Source organism: Helicoverpa zea, chromosome 19 (genome assembly GCF_022581195.2).
Source record: "Helicoverpa zea isolate HzStark_Cry1AcR chromosome 19, ilHelZeax1.1, whole genome shotgun sequence".
NCBI classification, from domain to species: Eukaryota; Metazoa; Arthropoda; class Insecta; order Lepidoptera; family Noctuidae; genus Helicoverpa; species Helicoverpa zea.
In genome coordinates, this window is record NC_061470.1 from 4,179,733 (window position 1) to 4,205,421 (window position 25,689).

The window sequence follows — 25,689 nt, forward strand, 5'->3', positions numbered from 1 at the left end:
TCAGCTCGTCAGACAAAATGAAGAAAAATAATATAAGGGTTGAAATGAAATGGAATATTTCAAAAACAATTAATTTATACAATTCATTTACAAAACTCATAAAGATACTTATAAATACTTAACATTATCCTATTTATTTAGACATAGGTACAACGAGTCATACTCGCACTTTCTACATAAAATACTGCAATAACATGGTAACTTACATTTCTTATAATTTTCTTCTTTGTTTTAAAAACCAATTAGTACCTACAACTTTCTCATCAAAATCAGTCATTGTTGCAAAATGATTACAGAAATCAACATTTTATTATAAAAATTATTTTATAATAACAGCTGAATAATGAATTTAAACATCACACTGTGGTTGTCACACTTAAAAAATAATAAAAAATAACTATATAACATGTATGTGTATGTAAATAACTGACGTAAATAATTGCGACAGAAAGACTTACAGCTTTAGTTTTAAGTAATACTTAAAGTTGGGTAGCATTTGAGTAATTTGAGCTAAGAATATCAACTACGGTATATCTCTTCTATTCTCTATGGAGCGTCTGCACCAATTGTCGAAGTTTGCCGCGCGCTACCTTTCCACTCGAAGTCATAGGAATCTGGTCCATGAAGATCACGCCACCTCGTAGTCTTTGTGAGTCTGATAATTTACCTGGAAATAAGACAAGAACGTGATAGTTAAGTTATTTACATTTTGTGTGTGCGGGAACAATCCTTTTCACAAATCACGAGACTGAAGTATTTTTTATAAAATAGACAGTGCTAATTTCAAAAAAAGGCTTGACCCAAGAAATCTAAGCCAGAGCCCCGTGCACTACCGCGGGCATGGTACATGAAAGGATCCAGATGGAGCAAGGTCTTCTTCTTATCGAGTGACCGCTCCTTATCGAGGTTTAATCACCTGGCAAGCCCTGGCGTCAGAGTTTTCTTGAATCCCCCTGACGGTCCCTGACGTGGAATTGTAACATCGACTGCTACTGAGTAGCATTCGGGGGGATGGATCATGGTGGGTTTTAGCACAGGTTTTAGTCAGAGTCTGACACTCGCTCCCGCTGCACCCATACAAAAAAATGCTCTGTGTTCATTGGCGTTTGCAGCCACGAGACTAACGAAGCCGCTGATTTGACAAAACAGTAGAGATAACACTTCGAAAATATACATACTAGCAACAAGGTCCTTGATCTCATCAGCCGTAACGTTGGTACCAGGCTTCCTCATGACGCACGCGACGGCATGCTCTCCATCCTCCTCATGAGGCACGCTGGTGACGCTAACTTCGTACACTGCTGGGTGCTCCCGGATTACTGCCTCGATTTCTGGGGGGATTATCTGGGAATATCGGAAAAAAAATGTGTTAGGATTGACTTTGGGTGGTCGCGTTGTTTAATTGGCTATGTATTGTGTTTTTTGAAAATGCTAAATCAACCTATTGCAAAATTTTTTATGTAAGAACATATATGTATATTGCCTATTGCAGGAACACTTGACGGTTAACTTGAAAATGGAATTAGGCTAATTTTCATCTGGATATTGCGTATCTCTTGAGTCGCGTCGGGAAATTATCAGATAGACTCAATGTGAGGAACTGTCTGACAGATTAGTCATAGTTAATACTTATACTCCATATGGGTAGCCAATAGTCATTCAACTATAGGTAAACCATCTTGATACTTGATAGGACTTTTTACACAAATATGTAAACAAAAAAATACTATTGAAAGTAATAGTTCAACAGATTTCGTAATTATTATTATTGTATTTACATTCACATGTCCCGCAATTTATTTTTAAATTGAGTTTCAAAACAAAAAAGTTTTATCAAGATTGTTTGCATTTAGTGAAGTGCCTACTCTAATTGAGTAAAGACAGATAGCTGAACTAATCAGTCAAGTCTGTTAAAACATATTACAAAACATTGAAGACAAGGCTACTTAATAAGAAAGAGTAATAATGACAGAGCGGATTGACGTACGTAGGTACCTAAGTAATCAAGAACCAAGTGCATTGCTACAATTTCATTAAACGGTTACACCCTGGTAAGATAAGATTATACATTTATGAGGGTTATTGAGCAATATTGCTTTTTATAGTAGCTACTTTACACGCAGATACTACCTACTTAAGTATTTGTAAAACACCTTTCAGAAGTATCCAACTACATTTAAATTATATTTTCATGATGATACTTAACAGAAAAACGAGATGGATTATTATTAATGTCCGACCGAACTTTCGGTTTCCGTTTCGGTTTCGGCCGAGTTTCGGCCAAAAATCAAGTTTCGGCTGCAGTTTCGTTTTCGGCCAAAATCGGCCGAAACTTTTGCCGAAACCGAAACTTATCTCGCAAGGTCACGCACGTTCGCCTAACTTCGGTTTCCGCGGCAAAGCTGTGTCGTAAGCCGTCGGCTCTGTTCGGGAATCATCGTGTGCCGTTCGGATAGCTCCGTAGTAATGCAATAAAACTTGTCAGTGCGTGTGCGTCCGACGGAAACATTATTTGGAGGTTATGTTTTAATGGAACTGATAACATGTAAGTTTTTGTTTTGTTTCTGTACTTGAATGATTTATATAGTTAATTAAATATTGAGTCAATAACTGTTTTGTTGTTCTTAACAAATGAAGTCACATGTAAAAAAGAAATTGTAAGTAAATAAAAAATGTGAAGTGTTTAATTTCATAAATTACGTTTTATAGGTAATCTTATTCGAGATTTGTTTTTCATTCCGATGACCTATTGACCGATTGTTATGGTTTTATTTTTAATTGTTTCAGAGTAAAATGTCACAACGAGAAAAAAAGACGTGTGGCACTCGGGGACTGCCGCGGTAAAGCTATTGCATAGCACTTTGTATTAACTTATGCAAATAATTATTTATTTATGCAGTATTTCTTTTTCTTTTATATTTATTCAAGTTACACTTTTTGAGTGTGGTGACCGATAAACAAAAAAAAAAGCAACGCCGCCGCCAACCCGCCGATGTTGCTCATACAACTGGCACACTTCGTGAAAATACGCCCCGAACTGTTTGTCAGCGGCTCCAAGCATAGGAGTACTCTGGTTAGAATGTTCAGTAGGTTGCAGGTAAGCTCTTTAGTTGTTATGAGCGCCTAGTACATTTTTGTGGGCGGATCCAATCATAGAACGCTAGTTATGTTTAGCAGGTTACAGGTAAGCTCTTACTTGTTATGGTCGCCTAGTACTTTGTGTAGAACATTTTGATGAAAATGGAGTCGGAGTGGGGAGCGTGAGGTTTTTTCGTTACGGAATTTCTGGATTTGGACCCGCGCTCAAGGCCTGCGATAGAAGCTATGCAATAGCTTAAAAATCCGATTTGGCAGTACTTTGATAAAAGTATCAGTGATACATCAAAAGCTGTTTGCAAGATATGTAACAAGTGCTATTCATTAGGAAGCCACGAAGCAAAAAAACAAACATCACATACCTTACCATGTGAGTTTCAGTTTCGGTTTCGGTTTCGGCCGAAACTGAAGCCACGGCCGAACATTCGGTTTCGGTTTCGGTTTCGGCCGGAAAACCAGTTTCGGTCGGACACTAATTATTATGTTTTTCAATTTGAGGTCGTATATAATTTACCTATGTATTATATTTCATTGATTACCAAATTTTTAACTAACAGCGACTGCCTATCTGACCTCGTCAACTCAGTTACCAAGGTAACCAGGTAAGACTGCCAATGATGTTCGAAAGACAGCCTGATACTTACATGGTAAGCTTTGTATTTGATGAGCATCTTCAACCTTTCGACAAAGAAAAAGTATCCATTCTCGTCTCTGCGCATGATGTCACCGGTTTTGAACCAGCCGTCTTCCGTGAAAACCTCCGCAGTCTCTTCTGGGTTATTGTAATACTCCTGAAAATGTAAAAATACTTGTTATATGAGTTGCCATTTGTTTTGGTCTACCAACAATTTTTGTAGGACAATGTTAAATTATCAACACTAATATTAAAAATCTGGAAAAGAGATCAGGCGCAGGACCGACATTTTCGTGCTCTCCGATGCACGGGTGTATCAATCACCAATTTCCAGGCTCCGGGCTGCTTTGTGAAAGTCTTCTAAAATCCACAAAGCAATTTCGGCCCGACTCGGGAATCGAACCCGTGACCTCGTGCTCAACAGCCGCACTTGCGACAGCTAGCTGGACCAATGAGGCAGCTACACAAACGTACATAGGTTCATGATTTGAAACTAACAGAATCGATCCTAAATCCTGCTTAAAAATAACCAAGGTCAAAAAAGCTAGATGAAATATCTACCGTAAAGCGAGGTCCCTTTGTCCACAACTCTCCCGGTACATTCGGTTCAGTTACTTCTTTACCCGTGTCAGGATCAACCAACTGAAAAATAAAATCTATACTTATAATAAATCTGTAGAGAGGTCAATTCTGTACATTGAAAACATTTCCAAAATAACTATCAGGGGGTGATTAGTGATCGATACTGATGCCAAACAGTAAAATTTTTGTCTGTCTGTCTGTCTGTATGTTCGTTATAGAAAAAAAAACTACTCGACGGATTTTAATGAAACTTGGTACAATTATTCTTCATACTCCTGGGCAGGTTATAGGCTAAGTTCAATCTTTTCATCACGCTAAGTTCAATAGGAGCAGAGCAGTGAAGAAAAACGTTGGGAAAACGGGAGAAGTTTCTCTATTTTTTAAGCTTCCGTCGCATGTGTAGGTAGCCCTAATGGTTAAAGCTACATAGAAACCATGTATGACGGAAATGTTCTCCTTAAAATTATGTAAAAAATATCTCACGACAGCCTAGCATATGTCTATCTCTTATGGTTGACTCACAATAACACATGTAAGTCTCGATAGCTTAGCAGTTCGGAGCTTTCTGATTATATTTGTCTACTCTTACGTTCATAGCACTTGAACGTAAGAGTAGTAATAATAAGTTTCTTTGATGTCAAGTCACCATGCCGTTCTGCCGAACAATGGTAGTGAGTTTGATTCCGCAAAGATCACCATGTCCTTCTGCTGGACAGTGGCCTTGGGTCAGATTCCCGGCTGTGGTCTGGGTTTTACAATAATTATTTAGTAGTTAACACCCATAACACAGTTTTAATAGAAAAGTTTACCGTATATAAAATATGTCCCAATTTTGACTATATTATACCTATAACTTCTTTATATTTACTATTCTTTGGTCATTCGCTTCGACATCTTTAGAAAACAATCAAAGCTATCTGTTTCGTCAATTTAGTATAACTTAAGACATCCGATAAAATTATTATCACCTTGATTTGCGTCAGAGATGGCACTGCGGTTCCACAATTTCCGATGGGTCCATCCGGCTGTCCAGTGAACACAGCTCCCAAATTCTCAGTTTGGCCATACATTTCTACTACTGGAACCCCTGGACGAACTTTTTTCTGCAAAATAGATTACATAATACAAGCTGTTGATTTGCATCCGTGCCATAGTCAAGGACGTAATTATGCTAATGATTCTCGACCCAAATCAATAAGAAAATTGGTACGTATTTTTTTTTTTTTTTTTTCCGAATTCCTTCAATGTCATCTAGCCGTATTTGAACTTGACGCGTGTGTTACTGGCCTTAAACCCGTGCTGCGCCCTCACACAAACGCAAACACAAAGCATACGCAACGATTATTCATAAATTTCATTCATAAAATTGGATTACTTCTGAAATACTACGTCATTACAATGACAAAAAAAGCAGTGCATATTAGCTATTTCCCGTCTACTGTAATTCCAATCGATTATTTACGTACATATTTTATGTCCTCCTCCTGAAGTATGGCACAAATGCAAATCAACACCTTGTATTACTTTAGTAAGGCCGTTGTCACAATTATTATAGGCAATACGTGCGTAATTTGAATTAAATTACCCATTACAAATACTACGTGATACGAACAACACATTAAATGAATCTAAGCTAATATTATGAAGCTGAAAAGTGCAAGTGCTGAGAGAACAAACAAACGAAGTTCGTTTGAACGCGCTAATCTCAGGATCTTCTGGTCCGATATGAAAAATTCTTCCAGTGTTCTTCCGCCAGCGGTTTCACCCTCATCCTGTGTGAACCTCTGCACGATATACATGCACCTATAGCCTTTTTCGATAAATGGGCTATCTAACATTGAAAGAATTTTTCAAATCGATCCAGTAATTAATGAGATTAGCGCGTTCAAGCAAACAAAGAACAAGCAAACAAACTCTTCAGCTTTGTAATATTAGTATAGATAAAGTAGTTAGTTATTAAAACTTACTCTCCATGCCAGATGCATATCTTTATGCACTTTTCCTCCCGAAATCATTAAGATATCGAAGCAAGAGAAGTCACATTTTTTCTCGCTCTTAAGCAGTATTGTTGCTAAATATGGACTCAGGAACGCACTTACGGGCTGAAAGGAAATGAAAATACGTGCTAAAAAATTCTGTGAAATTAAACAGGTATCTGTGGAGATCTAAGGGGGAGGCCTATGTTCAGCAGTGGACGTCCTATGGCTGAGATGATGATGAGTGTGAAATTTGATTAAACGTAATTAAGAAGATTTTTATTTTTATGTAAGTATATGAAGTTGCCACGAAATCTAATGTTCATTTGTTTGGTAGGTAAAAAGTATTTTTTTAGAACATTTTAAAGCTGTTTTGTTGGTCGATGGGTATTCGTTAAAGGAATTTGATGCTATGGACTCAAAAACTAAATTTTTGGGGACTATGACATAATTTTAATTTTATCTTACTTTAGTTACTTTTACTTTAGTTAACTGTATTTTTAAGTTTTTTTTTTATTTTTTCATTTTAAATTTAAGTTTACGATTTATGTAATTGGCTGCTAAAGCCGTGTAAGTCGAATAAATAAATAAATAAATAAAAATAAAAATCTTTTTGTTAATCACAAGCACTGCTTGCTTTTGATCCCAATCGTCGACATTGGCATCGGCATGGATTGCCATAAATAAAAAAAGAAAAAAAATATCTATTTATATTTTAACCCCCTTCAGTCAAAACCAAAATTACGGTAGTTGAGTGTCATAAAGAAAGACATGAAAATCTGCGAACTCGAAAAGGAAGATGTCCTGGATAGAGCGAAGTGGAAGAAGAAAATACGGAAAGCTGACCCCGTCAAAAGATGGGATAAACGCGAAGAAGAAGAAGACGAACCCCCTTCAGATCTAGGTGTGCGAACAATTTTAGTGGAATCTCATCATGTCGTCTACATACCTTATATTTATTGATCATATCTATAACGTGTTCTGATGTTGTAGGTTGAGAGGATTGCAGTTTGATATGACGTTGTAGAGGCATCGTGATCGCACCGTAGAAACCCGAAATCCATTGCACGGGAGATATGTTCCACCCCATATTATATTCACTATTGGTACTGCAAAAAAAAAATTGTTTGGATTGGACTACATGGACTTTATGGATAAAAATATAAAATTTATTACTTAAATACTTGTTGTTTCCCGCGGTTTCACATGTGTCCTGGGGGAACTTTTTCCCATACGCGGAGAAAATGTAGACTATTAGATGTATTAATTAATCGGGGCTCGGAGATAGTGTAAAGCTTCCAGACAGTGAAACAAAATTCAAGTTGGTTGGGAATCCTAGGGGTTAAAGCGTTGGCTTAAATAGCATAAAATGTTTCCTCTTTATAATATTAGTATAATAACTATATAATACGTGGCAATGCACCCAGTCTCCTGGGAACGTTTCCAGAGGACAGTGATGCGGAGGAATACTTCGACGCCTAATCAATTTTCTTTTACATTTTTTTTGTTCGTATATAGTATTTTTTTATTTAAAAGGATAAGTACATTAAGCTTGTATATAAATATATATATATATATTGACTGCAGTACACTTAATAAATGAACCATACGAGTACCTATATATATGTATATATATTGTGTACATATTGGCTTGTAAATAACAATTTCCACTATAGAAGCTAGTGCAGTATAGACTTACGAGCGAGTATAGTTCGGGAAGAAGACCTTCATATGCTCCAACTTGATCATGAGACTCATGTGGGTGATGGCAGCTAGTTTGACGACACCAGTGGTTCCTCCCGTGCTGATCAGCCACGCATAACTCTTATTCCTGTCTAATATCGCGGGCCTGGAAGACACAACCCCTTGTTTAAACAATGCTTGGATTGTAACTATGCTAGTTCGAAGTTAGACTTTTGTGGGAAATCATCAAATGACCCCTCCCGCTGTGGGTTAGCAGCGTGAGGAACCTTGAATAACACAGGAATAAGGGCTGGAGGATGATGAAGATGATTACCGCACTATTCAGATACTTAAACCATGAAGAACCAAGAAAATATTTTTGAAAATCTTACAAGAATTCCTCTCCATCATTGTCGTCGTATTTTTTGATGAAATTCGCCAGGGAGCGGTCTCCTTCATCGAAGCAAATGATTTCGGTGTTCAGGCCCAATTCTTCCACAACCTGATCATATGCTTCCAGTAACTCCTTCTGACAGAAAGCTATCCTTGGCAAGCATATCTTGAAGAGCTTCTTAATTTCAGCTGCGGAAAAGTAATTCCAATTATTTACTTATCTTCCCGAGATAATAACATAGCAGATAGCCTTTGAAGTAACCCCATAAAACAACACCATAGTGAAGTTATGAAAACAACAAAAATATCAGTATCATTTGCGTAGTTTGGAGAACAAAAGCGTCCTTGGACTGCATAATTGGTAGGCTAGCTAATTCTAGTTCTGTAGTAGATACATATCAGGGCCGATTTGAAAAATCATTTCAGTATTGATTTCTGACACTTACGCGAATATTAGACATTTAAATAAAACTACTTTTACGGATTTTATCGCGTTATATTAATATTATTTAATCCCGAAACGCGATAAAATCCGTAAAAGTAGTTTTATTTAAATCATTTCAGTGTTACATAGCCCATTTATCGAGGAAGGCTGTACGCTACTTTTTATCCAGGTTCGAACAGAGGTTTCCTCGGGATGCGGGTGTAACCGCAAGCAGTAGCCAATAAATGAATACAACGTGAACAGCCGGGACTGGTCGATAAAACTTACTGTATTTAAACATAGGGTCTACTCCAGTTAAAGGGTAGCCATTCAGAAGCGCAGCGTAGTACGGTATGTGCAGATCCAAGTGGTTCTTCCCGCCCAAAGCGAGCACATCTCCTGGCTTGGCTCCGAGCTTTCTGAAGCACCTGGCCAGTTGGATGGTACGAGCCAGGACTGAGGCATAAGTCTCGCTCTCCTCAGTAGCCGCGTCTATCTGAGGAAAGGAATAGGATTCTAATTGGATGGCTGAATCGTGAAAATGTCAAAGACACCTCGGTTCACCTTGGTTACAAAAAAAAAGAAAAATTTTGTAGACTAGTATAATAGAGTGATAGCAACCAGAGACACCTGGGTTGAGGAGGTCAGATAAACAGTTACTCCATGTAAACCACTGTTTCTCTGCTGCATCCAGTTCGACTAGAAGCCGACCGTTACTTATTTGAAAAAAAAGCTAAGAAGATGAATACCTAACCAAAGTTTAAAGTCACATTAAGACCTACATTTGATTTGACCTTCGTTTATCTAGTTACTGAAAGTGAACGTTATCGACTTTGATCCCGTTTCCTACGAAGTAACATACCTAGTAAGCCTAGTAACATTTTACTACGACCTAGTACTACTGTTTACTAGTAGATTACAGAATGAATGACTTTACGACTTCCGTGAGATGATAAGAAGGGTACCTACCTACCTACAGATGAATGGAATCAACTCCTTTTGTTCTTAGGTCAGATTTATGAATCACAATCACTATGTTATCAAGTTTATGGAGAACAGTACATTTTGAAAATAAATTGTAACAGAAATCTGTTCCTATTTTTCATGGCGTGAGAAATTTTCCATCAGTACTAACTGTAATATGGTCTTTTGAAATGAGAAAGCTCTGCTATATCAAAGGTGAATGACGATGAAGAAAAGGTTTAGTCAGGTCGTTTAACACGAGTTATATAAGGTGTCCTTCAAGTAAGGATGGCATAAGGTTTCGTTATAAATTGGCAACCCCTGCAATGATCGGGTTATTTAAACTGTTAACAGGAACACCCTGTTGGTGTAACTATCACACAGGAAGCTAGATCAAGATATTTATAGTCTAATCTGAGACTAGGAACTGCATGTCGATTCTATAAAATATCACAACTCACTTCGACATCACTCTCACTTCGACTTCGATCTAAAGGTAGAATTCCGTGGACGCGACAATAGTCAACCTTTGAAAATGTATGGCACCGTTGTCGAGGCCCGTGACAGTCGCGCGCGGCCGACGAATTTCGTAAGCTGCTCGCGGCATTGTCAAAAATTTAATTCTGGTTTTACTAAAATTCTATAGATGTTATTAAGCGCTAGACCATGTTGAGAAGCGTACGGCCGCGAGCGGCTCACGAAATTCGTCGTCCGCGCGCGACTGTCGCAGCCCTCGGCAGCGGTGCCATACATTTTCATAGGTTGACTTTTGTCGCGCGCGGCTGCGACAATCGCGACCCACGGAATTCTACCTTAAAGTTTCGTGATTGACATTGTCAAACTACACTAGCGCTTCACTATCGAGCGTGTTGACAAGTTGAACTAAATCAAAGTCGAGATTTTGACAGATTTGTCAAAATCTGTCTATCTATAGGGGAGGTAGGGGAGAGATGGGCAGTTGGGAGACATGATCAAATCAGAATAAAAGGGGGGTCCTTTTATTCTGATTTCTGATCATAGTTTTGTTTTTTTTTTAATTGGGTAGTTTACGTTACCGACTGGTAACGGTGTTCATCCATAGACTATCTGTCATTTCTGTGAGTTGTCAAGAACAAACACTCGTAAAAGTACTTAAATATTTTGTTGCGGTTTCGGATCGTTATAAAGAGAAAACTAATGAAAGGTATGTGTATTTTCTATTATTAATTATTGATTGTCAAAATCTCCAGTTACAATTATAGTAAGTCGATGCAATCCACACCTATTATACCTTTAGAAGAGAGTACTACAGCAATAGTTAATGGGCCCCACGTTTTTATTTTAGTCTAATATGACCGGGACCACCTACGTAGGTTGACAGGTAAGTAACTATTTTTTATTTTCTAGTTTTCAGTGCACATAAGATAAAACCGTTTAACTTAAAAGTTTTTTTACCGATTTTTTTTTCATAAACTAAGTCAAAAGTGTCCAATGCTCTCTATGGTAGGGAGGCTTTTCTTCGTCAGTGAAAATTTGTGAGGTTATAAATCTGCGCAAAAAATCCTTTATAGAATCTTGTTTCAGGTACCGTTGCCAACTTGATCTAGAGACTATTATATTTAAAATAGTGTTTAAATAAAGTTCTAAGTGTTTTAAAGTGATTAAGTGCCTACATTTAACGATGGCTAGAATGTTTTTGCTTAAATCTTTATTAGAAGAAGCTCATGCTTTAGATAATTTAGAAAAGCGTCAACAATCTGCTAGAATTCGTAGTTTACCTTTATTAACTCGCGATGATGACTATGTGAGCATATATAGATTGTCAAAGGAGCTAATTGACCAACTGGAGTCTGATTTACTGCCCCTGATAAAGCCCACAAAACGTCGAGGCAAAGGACTTACAACTCGTGTAAAAGTAAGTATTGACACAGTTTATAGTTGAAAAATTGTAATCAAGCACACAATAATAAGAAAAACACTTAGTTCTTAATAAGGAGTATTCCCTTTATGTGGTTTCCCCGCCAGCTGATATGTTTTCAAAAGCCTCTGTACTTCAGTTATAATATTGGTATTCTCTTAAGCATGAAAATAACCAAATTGGTCTCAATTTTGTTTTCACTAAATCCAGATAAAGTAGGTATTACATTTTTTATTGATTTATTGTTTCACAGATACTATGTACTTTATCATTCTTGGCTAGTGGCAGTTACCAGAAGGTTATTAAAGAGGGCATCAGAACTTATTTATCGCAACCGTCTGCATCTCGTTGCATAAATGAAGTAGTGGAAGCTCTGAACAATCCGGCCGTAGTAAAAAAATATATAAGGTTTCCTCAAAATCAGCAAGAAAGGCAAATTTTAAAAGAAAGGTTAGTACCTAGATATAATATAATTTTAATATTATTATAATTAAACTGACCCTTTTATTTTTACAGTTGATCATGTTAGTGATTATTGTAAATTACAGGTTCTACAAAAGGTTTGGGTTTCCAGCCACCATAGGCTGTATTGATGGCACTCTGGTGGCAATGAAGAGACCAGCAGAGAACGAAGAACGGTTTTACTGCCGCAAAGGCTACCATGCAAGAAATGTGCAATTGGTAAAATGGATTTCAATGTTGTAATCAATAACAAATTATAACTAAAACATCATATTTAGCTAAAATTCTGTGTCAAAACTGATAAAATTAAAAACTGATTAATCTCGGTTGACATTTTGTCGAGTGGGGAAGTCACTAGCACAGCATTGGTCGATGTCGAGCTCACTTCACTTCGCAAGTGATTAGGTGATGTTTACAGAATGCAAAATCAAGGTCGTTCTGAATCGAATGCGAAGTGAGAGTGAATAGCGAAGTGAAATGCGAGTTGTTGTTCGAATTTTATAGAATCGACGTGCAGGCAGGCCTTGGCCCTGTTGCGCCCCGCTGGGGTTGCTGACAGTATTCTACTTGTGTAGCCCTTTCATTTGATACCCATATTGAGGGGGCTGTGCCATTTTGTGCCGGCGGCCATATTGGATTTAATTAAAGGTGTATACAAAATTTCAGACCAATCGGTTGACAGGAAGAGGGTGAAATTTGAATTACTAAATTTGATCCAAGAATAAATAATAAAACAAACGGGGTGAGCTAAATAAAACCGTTTAAATATCTCGTAATGTTGAAACTGATTGTAATTTTTAGGAAAGCTCTTTCATTATATCTAGCCGAATATAAGAAATGGCAATAAAAGTTGATAATGATCTGTAAAATCTGATTTTTTATGCAATAAATTGTGAAAAAGTGCCCATCCCTCCCCTACCTCCCCTAAAGTATGAAATGACATTACGAATCGAAGTGAAATGCGAGTTGTTGATCGAGTTTTATAGAATCCCAGTACTGCTGGCGATTAACTTCCTAGTTATACAGCGTGTGTCGTTCACAATCACATTAAATCCTATCGCATATACTTTATGATATTCTATGACGAATTGTAAAAAAAATAACCTAATCCATTCAGTGGTTTAACCACAGGAGTCATTTTTCGTTTTTATAAATTACAACATCATGTGTAAAGCAAAGATAAAGTTAGGAGTATCGAATGTTTTGATCAGCTGACAGCTGTCAGTTTTCAAGGGAGAATTTCAGTTGTTTGTAATGACTGACTTTTATATGGTGTTCTAATTTTCGCACATTTTTATTCTATTTACTTTGTTTGAAAAATTCATTTTTTTATTTTTACCTATATTTCTTTTTTATTTCTGTTAATCGACATATATTAACCACTATAATAACGCATTTCATCTAATGTGATTATGAACGACACACCCGATATGTTGCTATAATTTGAGGTCACCTAACATGTATCCAATGGCATAAAAGCAAACGGAATATTATGACATATGCAAAGATGATTATCGATTGTTAAGTGTGTAACAAAATGAGTAATAAAGTTATCAGTCTAAAATAATCGCTATTAAATGAATGACTAGGGATTACATTCATAAAATGCTCAGCTGATATCGATAAAAATTTTTTATCATTCATTAACAGCCTTATTTATTTTTAATCAATTGGAATCTAAACTTTCTATAGTAATGATTTTTTAGATTATCCGTATGGCTAGCAAAATCACCATGAATTAATTGAAATAATTGTCATTAATGAAAGTGCTTAGGTAAGTATTACAGGTGTACGATTATCAATGTTAATGATAAAGCTAAGCATATTATTGAGGCCGATTTCAGCCATGGCGACTGATATGAAGTTCATTCAGCCAGCTGGGCAGGACATATTATAGTGCACAAGCATTTGCGCAGACACAGCTGCACTCTCTAATCCGACATGACCAGAGAGAGATCAGGCGCAGGACAAGCCCGATGCACGGGAGCATCAATCATCAAATTCCAGACGGACTGCTTTGTGAAAGCTGGGCCCAGGTATAGAACCCAAAATCTGGTGTGCAATAGTCATGAATAAGTTTCAAAAGTTAAAATTATACGAATGATAGCCGGGGCAAAGAAATATTATTATAATAAATGGGCTTGAAGACCAAACACAAGGATAGTTTAGAAAAAACTGTTTAACCCACTATTTACAACCGACCCAAAAAGGAGGACTGTCTGTACCGAAAGTACGAGTAAGGTTAGAGACGATTTTGCAGTTTTGGCCAGTTGTAGACACCTTTGTTGCACCGAGCATGCGAAATTGTGCCACGAGCTGATAGTTAATGAAAATCATCAATTCACTTGTATTTGTTTAGACGTTTTGACAACATGGAAACGAAACAGATGGTTTATGTTTCAATTAAACAAAGACCGACAAATTAATAATGGCACATGAAATATTGTGATTTTCACTTTAGAATCACGTTTGTAGTTACAAGATATATGTATTAACTTTTGTCTATATGAAATCGCCAACAAACAAAACACCACTCGTTTCCTACCACTTCAGCAGCATTTGGATATATTTTTCTTAAAGACAGTACTGTTCCACTCTGTGTCCATATACTGAGGCAATCAGATCATCCTGTTTTGGAATGTGTAACGGTATTCTGTATGCGGTCGACAAACCTTGAGACTGGATTTCTGACACTCGTACAAGCACAAGTTTTTGCACCGTAGGTCAGTACGGGAAAGATATACATATCATCATCATCTTCCGAGCATTTTTCCAACTACATACATAATGTGTTGGGGTTGGCTTCCAGTCTAACCGGATGTAGCTGAAGATATACATTATATGTACAGACTAATATTCTGTATAGTGTAAGGGGAATTCATCGTCATTGTCACGAATTTATTATGATGATCAAATTAATTATAACTTTCTAATTTTCTTGTAACATAAAATTATTTTTTGTGTACCCGAAGATAAAGTGATGTCATCTGCATCGTTATTTTGCCTCAATTATAAAAAATCGATGTCATTGGGTAATTTGTATCGATCTTAAGTGTGCGAATGATTAGATCACACCATCGTAGGTGAAGTATCAAAAACTAATTTATAATTAAATCCGCAGCAGTGAAAATTCATCAACTTAAAGTACCTAATATGTTTCCTTTTAAATATTTTTTATCCAATAGTTTGTAACAGTAGATATAACATAGATACATATCATACATAGCTGTTGCCCACGGTTCGACTCGCATTCCGAAAAAACTACCTACTTCCCGTACGAGGATAGCCAATATCCTTTCTTGGGCCTAAAGCAATCTTAACTAATTCTAATTAATATAAATCGGTTCGGTAGTTTCGGCATGAAATCACTACAGACTGAGTTACTATCGCATTTAAAATAAGGATTGTCAAGGTGTCGAAGCTTTCAGCAATATTGTTCGAAAAACATTTATCTACAAAAGTTTGTTTTTGTGAATTCGTTTCGCAAAAACCAGTGCGACCTACTAAGAGTATAATTGAACATTTATTTATAAACGGCGAGTTCAATGATCGTCGGTTGTTTTATGTCACAAAACTATTATAGCTAGTAGAGAAATAATACAATGTATTGTGCAGAAAACAATTCTGATTTGTTTACCGCTAGGTATATTCTATGCTACAGGAAACTATACCTACTAAAATTTATTTATTTGGTATTATATTTTACAATGATATTTACATTCCTACATCTTCCTACATTACAAATTAAATCTACATAGATACATATTTTCAAAAATAATAAAAAGGGGGAAAATTAAAACTATGTATAAAATATTCACCCGCATCGCTATACTTTTGTACCAAAGAGGAAAAATTAAATCGATTTGTTTTTATTTTTCACTATTGGAAGTTACCACGGAACGTGGGTGAAGCCGCGGGAAAACGACTAGTAAATAATAGTGCTTTATGTGGTGACTTTGTGTCTACCGGCTTCTTGAAATTCAAAAATTTTCCCATTGCCGAATAAGCGGCTTATTTATTTTTATTGTTTACATTATCACTTGCGTACAATTTGATAACGAAGTGTTACAACACAACACGGGCTAGTTAGCGTATTAACAAAAACAGAATGTGTGAAAACTATAATAAAATAATATTTATGATTGGTATAACTAGTCGGTTTCAAAGGCATAAAATTATTTAAGTACCCACGCGAAATGATTGATTTATGATTACCTATCAATCACTGATGCAGATTAACTTTCATTTACATACGTTATTTATTACGTATTATCTACACTACAAACTATCTAAAAAATATTTAATTAAACAAAAACACCCTAATTAAAAAAGCTTACCTGTAAAATTTCATCCTGCTTCGCTGTTCTCAACGCATCCAAAAACAAATGGCCCAAATGATAGTTCTCATTCTTCACATCAAACGGCGCCAACTTCATTGTATCGATATATTTTTTGACAGCACTTACGTCCTTACGATAACACGCACGTCCTTATTCCGCGGTGGTTTGAGACCGTTTAGTCGGCAACGAGTTACTGTGCTTATATGTACGGTTCATTGGCCGAGCATCCGCAGATAATACTTACTGCGTTTTTGATTACGACTTTGATATGTAAGATTTTTATTATCCTTGCGTTATCTTTCCTAATCCTTGTATGTTAATAGCCGTTTCACGCCTTCATTTCCGATATTTTAAGTACTAGCTGTTTCCTGCAATTTCACTGGAAACTACTTCCTGTATTCGGATAAAATGAAGCCTATGTCCTCCGGGATTAGTGAAGCTTCCCAACATCATCATCTTCCGAGTCTTTTTACCAACTATGTTGGGGTCGGCTTCCAGTCTAACCGGATGTAGCTGAGTACCAGTGCTTTACAAGGAGCGACTGCCCTATCTGACCCCTTCAACCCAGTTACCCGGGCGACCCAATACCCAATAGTGAAGCTTCCCAACAGTGGAAGAATTGTCAAAACCGTTCAGTACTTTGGGAGCTTTTAGGGTACAAAAAAACTATCAAAAATTCGTATAGATAAAAACAGATCCAGATGAAAATCTATTTAGGATTAGTTCATTATCTGAAGTTACGGTTGTCAAAGAATATCGAACTTCCTTATAATGTTGTGGTTCTCAATAAATTGGAAAACTATTAATACTTACTTGTATTGTACAACTAAACAAATTGTCGCCGTACTTTGGACTTTGAACTGGAGTTTACTTTAGCGCAAATTAGGCTGTTTTGCGTCATGGAATGTTATTATATATCATCTTTTTAAAATAACATTATTGAGAGGAAACATTTTTTGTTTGCTGGTGTAACGGCTCGAACCGATTTGAAAAATTATTTCACTGTTGTGAAAGATTTTTTTTTTTTTGGGTCAGTTTCCCAACAGGGAAGCTACACTGTCCCCGAGTAATATAGGCTATATTTTATCCGAGCTCGTGCAGTAGTTTCCACGTGAAAACGCGGTAAACAGTTTCAATCTTGTAGGTATTAGTAGGGCTGCCATCTCGAATTTCGCCAAACCCGGACAAAGATTAAAAAAAACCCGGACATTTGACGTAAATCGCATTTTTTCCCCGGACGGGTACTCTTACACCGAATGAGGTTAGTGTTTTGTATCATAATGCCGATAAATACGGAAATACAGTTAGGTGCTTTCTTAAGGTGTCTACACACCAAAGCCGCTGATGCCGGCGGCACAGCCCGGCGGCCCAACCCGCCGGCCGTATTTTGTACAATCATGCCGCCGGCTTTCATAGAGTATTTGACAATTACTAGAACACCACATGCCGCGGCAGTCGTGCCGCCGGGTCAGCGGCTTTGGTGTGTAGACCCCTTTACATGAAAAGTGTCCGGGTTTTCCCCGGACGCTTTTTGAAAACCCGCCCGGACGTCCCCCGGACGGGGTCAAAACGAGGACAAATCCGGGGAAACCCGGACGGATGGCAGCCCTAGGTATTAGTAACACATGTAACAAATTACAGGTTTACGGAATATTTTTTCAAGGTTAACAAACATCATGATTATCCAGTGAAGATTAACTTTGTCATCGTAATTATAAAATCATTTTCATTGGTTCTAATGATGGGTTTGGCTGGTAATACTTGTTGCACATTGCACTTAGTGCATAGTGGGCATCTCAAAGGTATATTATCTTAGTGTGAAGACATTGATCAACGTGAGCGATTGCCTATATTCATTCGGATTTATGGAGAATTTTAATATTCTTCAGTATTTTAGAAATTTTATTAGCAGTAACAGTATGAACAGTATTTTATTTATTGTTTTAAATACATTTCACATACAAGGTGTTGATTTGCATTTAATTGTGCCATACGTCAGGAGGAGGACATGAAATACGTAAATAATCGATTGGAATTACAGTAGACGGGAAATAACTAATATACACTGCTTTTTTTGTCATTGTAATGTCGTAGTATTTCAGAAGTAATAAAATTTTATGAATGAAAGAAGACGGATCACAATCCATACAAAATTGCCCCACGTCCTATAACAATGTGACGTATCTCAAAAAAAAGATAAAAATGTTTAAAAAAATATGGCATACTCTCCAATTCATTTTTTTTACACCTTCATACGAAAAAAATGCTTTAAAAATTGTTCAGGCGCTGTTATGAAAACGTCGTTCATAGAACTATTAATGGACTATTTTATTAAATTGTTTTTTTGTTTGATAGAGTATACCTCACAGGTGGTCCCATAATCATCAGGTCAGGATCTGATGATGGAAACCCTGAGAAATTCAGGGCAACTTTTGAAAGTTGTAGGCATGCGAAGAATAAAAACTTGACTATAAGGTGTATGTCTTATAACAATATGCAACAGTGAAGATTTGGAGCTGACCTGATGATGGAAACGAAAGAAGGTCGAGGGAACTCGACAACTGAATATGTGAACTACCTCGTGTTTGGGCTTATATTATTTGTATTGAATAGACCTTTGCAACAGTGAAGGTTTGGAGCTGATCCGATGATGAAGACCAGAGAAGGTCGGGGGGACTCGACAACAAAATATGTAAACTACCTCAGAAGTCGGTGTCTAATGGATGTACCTAAGTTTATATCCCCACCGACTTCTTCCTATTTTTGGCTTTTCAGTGACAAGCACAGTTGTCACTATCCGCATAAATGGAAAGTTCTCATCAATACGAATAATATAAGCCCAAACACGAGGTAGTTCACATATTCAGTTGTCGAGTTCCCTCGCTCTTCTCTGGTCTCCATCATCAGATCAGATCCAAATCTTCACTGTTGCAAAGGTCTATTCAATACAAATAATACAAGCCCAAACACGAGGTAGTTCACATATTCAGTTGTCGAGTTCCCTCGACCTTCTTTCGTTTCCATCATCAGGTCAGCTCCAAATCTTCACTGTTGCATATTGTTATAAGACATACACCTTATAGTCAAGTTTTTATTCTTCGCATGCCTACAACTTTCAAAAGTTGCCCTGAATTTCTCAGGGTTTCCATCATCAGATCCTGACCTGATGATTATGGGACCACCTGTGAGGTATACTCTATCAAACAAAAAATTAATTTAATAAAATAGTCCATTAATAGTTCTATGAACGACGTTTTCATAACAGCGCCTGAACAATTTTTAAAGCATTTTTTTCGTATGAAGGTGTAAAAAAAATGAATTGGAGAGTATGCCATATTTTTTTAAACATTTTTACCTTTTTTTTGAGATACGTCACATTGTTATAGGACGTGGGGCAATTTTGATCCATCTTCTTTATGAATAATCGTTGCGTATGCTTTGTGTTTGCGCTTGTGTGAGGGCGCAGCACGATTTTAAGGCCAGTAACACACGGGCCAAGTTTAAATACGGCTAAATAACATTGACGGGATTCCGAAAAAAAAAAAAAAATTACGGTCCAATTTTTTTGTTGATTTGGGTCGAGAATTATTAGCATAATTACGTCCTTGAGTATGGCACGGATGCAAATCAACAGCTTGTATATTTTTATAGTTTCTTGGACAATCACCTATAACTCAAATTAAAATAAATGAGAAGCGCGTTTTTTATTAAATTTTATTCCATTTTCAGACAGCTGTTTTGCTATTGTGATAAAACTACCTAATTTATGAATACTTTTTGCACATCTTGTATAAGTAAACGGCGGCGTTTTCTAGCAGTCTTTGGGTGGTGGAGAAACAGAAGTGGTAGGTGCAAGCAAACCCTTTTTTTAGGGTTCCGACTTCTGTAGTTTCCCGAGTATAGCCCATACCTATCCCGACCCCATTAACTCAGAAAAAATCTTATTAGCTTGATGTAGCCAAATGAACTGCAGCGACATCTCGTTTCTTCTCTGAATAAACCGGCCAAGTGCGAGTCGGACTCGCGCACCGAGGGTTCCGTACAAATCCTGGTTAGATAAAAAGTGAGTCTCGCGCCAACCGTTCAGTTTAGAACAATCATAGTTATGGTAATTTCGTGAGAGTCAAAATAGCTAATATTTTTTATTTTATAATATAACTAAAATAGTAGGCCAGTACCTTGTAAAAGTTATTTTATTAAAGTTATTTATATACAAAATTTTATAGTCATCATTCAGAAATCTGATTGAAAATAACTAATTATGTCTTAAAGGTCATTGGGCATATCTGACCCGCTTTGTAAAAAGTGGCGGACATGAATCAAAGTAGTTTTAAATCGTGGAGAATGGTATGACGTTTCTTTGAATGTCCAGGATCGTTTGAAAAATATAATAGACAAGCAGTTTCAGAGGATTTTACAGGTTGCAATGCTAGTTTTTATTGTTAAAGACTTTTCATAAAGAAAGGATCTGGAAACCCTGAGTAATCGAGGGCAACTCTTGAATATTGTAGTCACGCATCGAGTCAAAACCAGACATGTGAGTGTATTTTTGAGGGTACTTGTAAACAGTGAAGGTTTGGAGCTGATTTGATTATGGAGACTACAGAGAGTCGAGGGAACTCCTGAACGGTATGTTGCAACTACCACGTGTTTGGGCTTATTTTATTCGTATTGGCGAAGACTTTCCACATAGATAGGTTTAACTGCCATTGTGGGATCGATAGCAAAGATCAGATATAGTTATGGGAACTCCTTTACAATTTATAACGTAACCTTGTGTTGGAGCTTATTTTATTTTAGGTGATGAGAATTCACTACTAATGGGATCTATTATTTTTTTAAACATGCATAGAGTTCTCTCGACTTTCTCACTTCTCCATCATCAGGTAAGCTCTAAACTTTCACTGTTTGATAGTATCACCAGACATACATCTGAGAATCAAGTTTTAATCCTATGCATGCCTACAATTTTTTATAGTTGCCCTCGATTTCTCAGGATTTCCATCATCAGATCCTGACCTGATGACAATGGAAATAAACGGCGAGTATACTCTTTCACTACAAAGAAATGATTTCTCAAATCCGTCAAATTTGGTCGTTTAAATTCCCCATTGAAATGAGGAAAATATTTGATGTTTACACCTGATTTTCTCTAGATTCTCACGGTTCACATAGATGCGACTAATGCCATAGTAAATCAGAGCCTTTATCATTATACTGTGCTATATTTCGTTCGTATCCGCCGTGGGTATGGTTTTCATACTAAGGTGCCCAATGACCTTTGAATGATTTAAAATTTTTCATAGTTTAGTGGCAATTATATTTAAGAAGTGTTTGATATGAATTTCAACTTTAATATCTCTACGCGTTCATGTAAAAAAGGGTAGTTAGTAAGTTTATAATTATTAAAAAAATATTTTATGTCGTGTAAGCAAAAATAATATTTTAATATTTTATGTAACTTCAAATTTATCATTTTCGCAATTTTTCCTTTATCTGTACTATATAACGCTGCTTCGTGGCGAATTTCAAGATTCTGAGTTCACGGGAAGTACCTTGTAGGTTTTGATTCCCTAGCGTGTGACAGAAATTCGTCTAAGGTGTCGGTATAACTGCTGTATCTTTTGATCGCGTTAACTTAGAAGTTTGTTTTTTTCACTGCCTAAAGGGACAATAGACTTAGGTATTTGGTATAAATTTCAATTTGATACCTTTATTCGTTCGTGAGAAATAAGGTAGTAAGTTTCATTTTATTAAAATATATTTTTTTATATTATATAACTAAAAAAATGAGATTTTCGTAATTTTTCCTATATTTGCATTATATGACAATACTTCATGCCAAATTTCAAGACTCTGAGTTTACGGGAAGTACCCTGTAGGTTTTGATTCCTTTGCGAGTGTCGAGAATTTGTTGAAAATATCGACATAATCGGTTGTATCTTTTGATTGGCTTGGCTTAGAAGCTTGATATTTTCACAGCTTAAAGGGACAACAGACCTGAGCATTTCATGTGAATTTCATCTTGATACGTCCACGCGTTCTTGAGATAAAGGGTCTTGACAGACAGACAGACAGACAGACAGACAGACAGACAGACAGACAGACAGACAGACGGACAACAAAGTGATCCTATAAGGGTTCCGTTTTTTCCTTTTGAGGTACGGAACCCTAAAAAACTAGATGGTTTATGTATGTCGGGTTTTCGGTGGTAATTTTCGATTGAGCGTGAGCCGACACGCTCTTGGCCAGTTTTTTTCTTTGGAGAAGTTGTTTGTAATCACTAATTACTAGTCACCCTATATATAGATAATGCACAAATACACAGTTCTATCTATTATGCCACGGTCTGTGTTGAAACGTTCGGTGTCCTATCTGTTTGTCTGTCTTATCTTTACCTAACAAGAATTGTCTTATGAATAAAGTCTTGGTGGCCTAGTAGGTAAAGAACCAACCTCTCAGGTTTGAGTGTGTGGGTTCGGTTCCAGATTGCCAAGTACCCATGCAACTTTTCTATGTTAGTATGAACTTTCTAAGTACCTACCTATGTGTTTAACACTAAAGAGCGTGTTTCGAAGAACATGATAAACTGTAGGTTCCGGCTGTCAAATCACTTAATTTTAATTTTTAGGGTTCCGTACCTCAAAAGGAAAAAACGGAACCCTTATAGGATCACTTTGTTGTCCGTCTGTCTGTCTGTCTGTCTGTCTGTCTGTCTGTCTGTCTGTCTGTCTGTCTGTCAAGACCCTTTATCTCAAGAACGCGTGGACGTATCAAGATGAAATTCACATGAAATGCTCAGGTCTGTTGTCCCTTTAAGCTGCGAAAATATCAAGCTTCTAAGCCAAGCCAATCAAAAGATACAACCGATTATGTCGATATTTTCAACAAATTCTCGACACTCGCAAAGGAATCAAAACCTACAGGGTACTTCCCGTAAACTCAGAGTCTTGAAATTTGGCATGAAGTATTGTCATATAATGCAAATATAGGAAAAATTACGAAAATCTCATTTTTTTAGTTATATAATATAAAAAAATATAATTTAATAAAATGAAACTTACTACCTTATTTCTCACGAACGAATAAAGGTATCAAATTGAAATTTATACCAAATACCTAAGTCTATTGTCCCTTTAGGCAGTGAAAAAAACAAACTTCTAAGTTAACGCGATCAAAAGATACAGCAGTTATACCGACACCTTAGACGAATTTCTGTCACACGCTAGGGAATCAAAACCTACAAGGTACTTCCCGTGAACTCAGAATCTTGAAATTCGCCACGAAGCAGCGTTATATAGTACAGATAAAGGAAAAATTGCGAAAATGATAAATTTGAAGTTACATAAAATATTAAAATATTATTTTTGCTTACACGACATAAAATATTTTTTTAATAATTATAAACTTACTAACTACCCTTTTTTACATGAACGCGTAGAGATATTAAAGTTGAAATTCATATCAAACACTTCTTAAATATAATTGCCACTAAACTATGAAAAATTTTAAATCATTCAAAGGTCATTGGGCACCTTAGTATGAAAACCATACCCACGGCGGATACGAACGAAATATAGCACAGTATAATGATAAAGGCTCTGATTTACTATGGCATTAGTCGCATCTATGTGAACCGTGAGAATCTAGAGAAAATCAGGTGTAAACATCAAATATTTTCCTCATTTCAATGGGGAATTTAAACGACCAAATTTGACGGATTTGAGAAATCATTTCTTTGTAGTGAAAGAGTATACTCGCCGTTTATTTCCATTGTCATCAGGTCAGGATCTGATGATGGAAATCCTGAGAAATCGAGGGCAACTATAAAAAATTGTAGGCATGCATAGGATTAAAACTTGATTCTCAGATGTATGTCTGGTGATACTATCAAACAGTGAAAGTTTAGAGCTTACCTGATGATGGAGAAGTGAGAAAGTCGAGAGAACTCTATGCATGTTTAAAAAAATAATAGATCCCATTAGTAGTGAATTCTCATCACCTAAAATAAAATAAGCTCCAACACAAGGTTACGTTATAAATTGTAAAGGAGTTCCCATAACTATATCTGATCTTTGCTATCGATCCCACAATGGCAGTTAAACCTATCTATGTGGAAAGTCTTCGCCAATACGAATAAAATAAGCCCAAACACGTGGTAGTTGCAACATACCGTTCAGGAGTTCCCTCGACTCTCTGTAGTCTCCATAATCAAATCAGCTCCAAACCTTCACTGTTTACAAGTACCCTCAAAAATACACTCACATGTCTGGTTTTGACTCGATGCGTGACTACAATATTCAAGAGTTGCCCTCGATTACTCAGGGTTTCCAGATCCTTTCTTTATGAAAAGTCTTTAACAATAAAAACTAGCATTGCCACCTGTAAAATCCTCTGAAACTGCTTGTCTATTATATTTTTCAAACGATCCTGGACATTCAAAGAAACGTCATACCATTCTCCACGATTTAAAACTACTTTGATTCATGTCCGCCACTTTTTACAAAGCGGGTCAGATATGCCCAATGACCTTTAAGACATAATTAGTTATTTTCAATCAGATTTCTGAATGATGACTATAAAATTTTGTATATAAATAACTTTAATAAAATAACTTTTACAAGGTACTGGCCTACTATTTTAAGTTATATTATAAAATAAAAAATATTAGCTATTTTGACTCTCACGAAATTACCATAACTATGATTGTTCTAAACTGAACGGTTGGCGCGAGACTCACTTTTTATCTAACCAGGATTTGTACGGAACCCTCGGTGCGCGAGTCCGACTCGCACTTGGCCGGTTTATTATCAGATCATAAAACATCGGACCATTTATAAATTTAGTTTTTTTTTTGTTAGTAACACAGATAAAATGAAAGGTAGGTACCTTAGCTATTAATGAAAATTGTTTATTTATTTTACTTTACCTATATTATGACACATGTAAGAGATTAACTAATTACATAGTCATCTGTGATCGATCTATATCTTGGAATTAATCTTTTATTTGCATGTCTAGTATGACATACTTAAAAAAAAGTGAATTAAAGCAATTAACTTTTATTGGATGTATTTGATGATTAATTTAGGCACCGATTGAATGATAAAAAAAGCATTGCCAATAATCTGCAATTGCATTAAAGGTTTCGTAACATTATCGGGATTAGCACGTATCAATAAACTGTTTAGCCTTATAATATTATTTAGAACTTATTCTTAGATTAGTTAATAGACACT

At 36.4% G+C, this 25,689-nt stretch overlaps 1 protein-coding gene across 1 annotated transcript; it reads right to left on the reverse strand.

The window, feature by feature from the left end:
* Nucleotides 1-61: 61 nt before the first annotated feature.
* Nucleotides 62-16,627, reverse strand: LOC124639775 (luciferin 4-monooxygenase-like). The gene is made up of 11 exons (XM_047177242.1): nucleotides 16,448-16,627; nucleotides 9,077-9,284; nucleotides 8,364-8,553; nucleotides 7,988-8,137; nucleotides 7,238-7,397; nucleotides 6,280-6,414; nucleotides 5,281-5,415; nucleotides 4,292-4,372; nucleotides 3,741-3,887; nucleotides 1,179-1,344; nucleotides 62-667 (listed from the first exon to the last, which is right to left on the reverse strand). The coding sequence occupies exons 1-11, from the start codon at nucleotides 16,544-16,546 to the stop codon at nucleotides 540-542; spliced, it is 1,599 nt and encodes a 532-aa protein (XP_047033198.1). The 5' UTR covers nucleotides 16,547-16,627; the 3' UTR covers nucleotides 62-539.
* Nucleotides 16,628-25,689: the final 9,062 nt, after the last annotated feature.

What these genes read in the sequence shown, in the direction of transcription:
- LOC124639775 (XM_047177242.1), bottom strand. Translation starts at nt 16,546, where the DNA reads ATGAAGTTGGCGCCGTTTGATGTGAAGAATGAGAACTATCATTTGGGC. An exon ending in AATGATGGAGAGGAATTCTT is followed by an intron (nt 8,138 to 8,363) that starts GTAAGATTTTCA and finishes TGTGTCTTCCAG; the next exon opens with GCCCGCGATATTAGACAGGA. An exon ending in CATCTCTGACGCAAATCAAG is followed by an intron (nt 4,373 to 5,280) that starts GTGATAATAATT and finishes TTTATTTTTCAG; the next exon opens with TTGGTTGATCCTGACACGGG.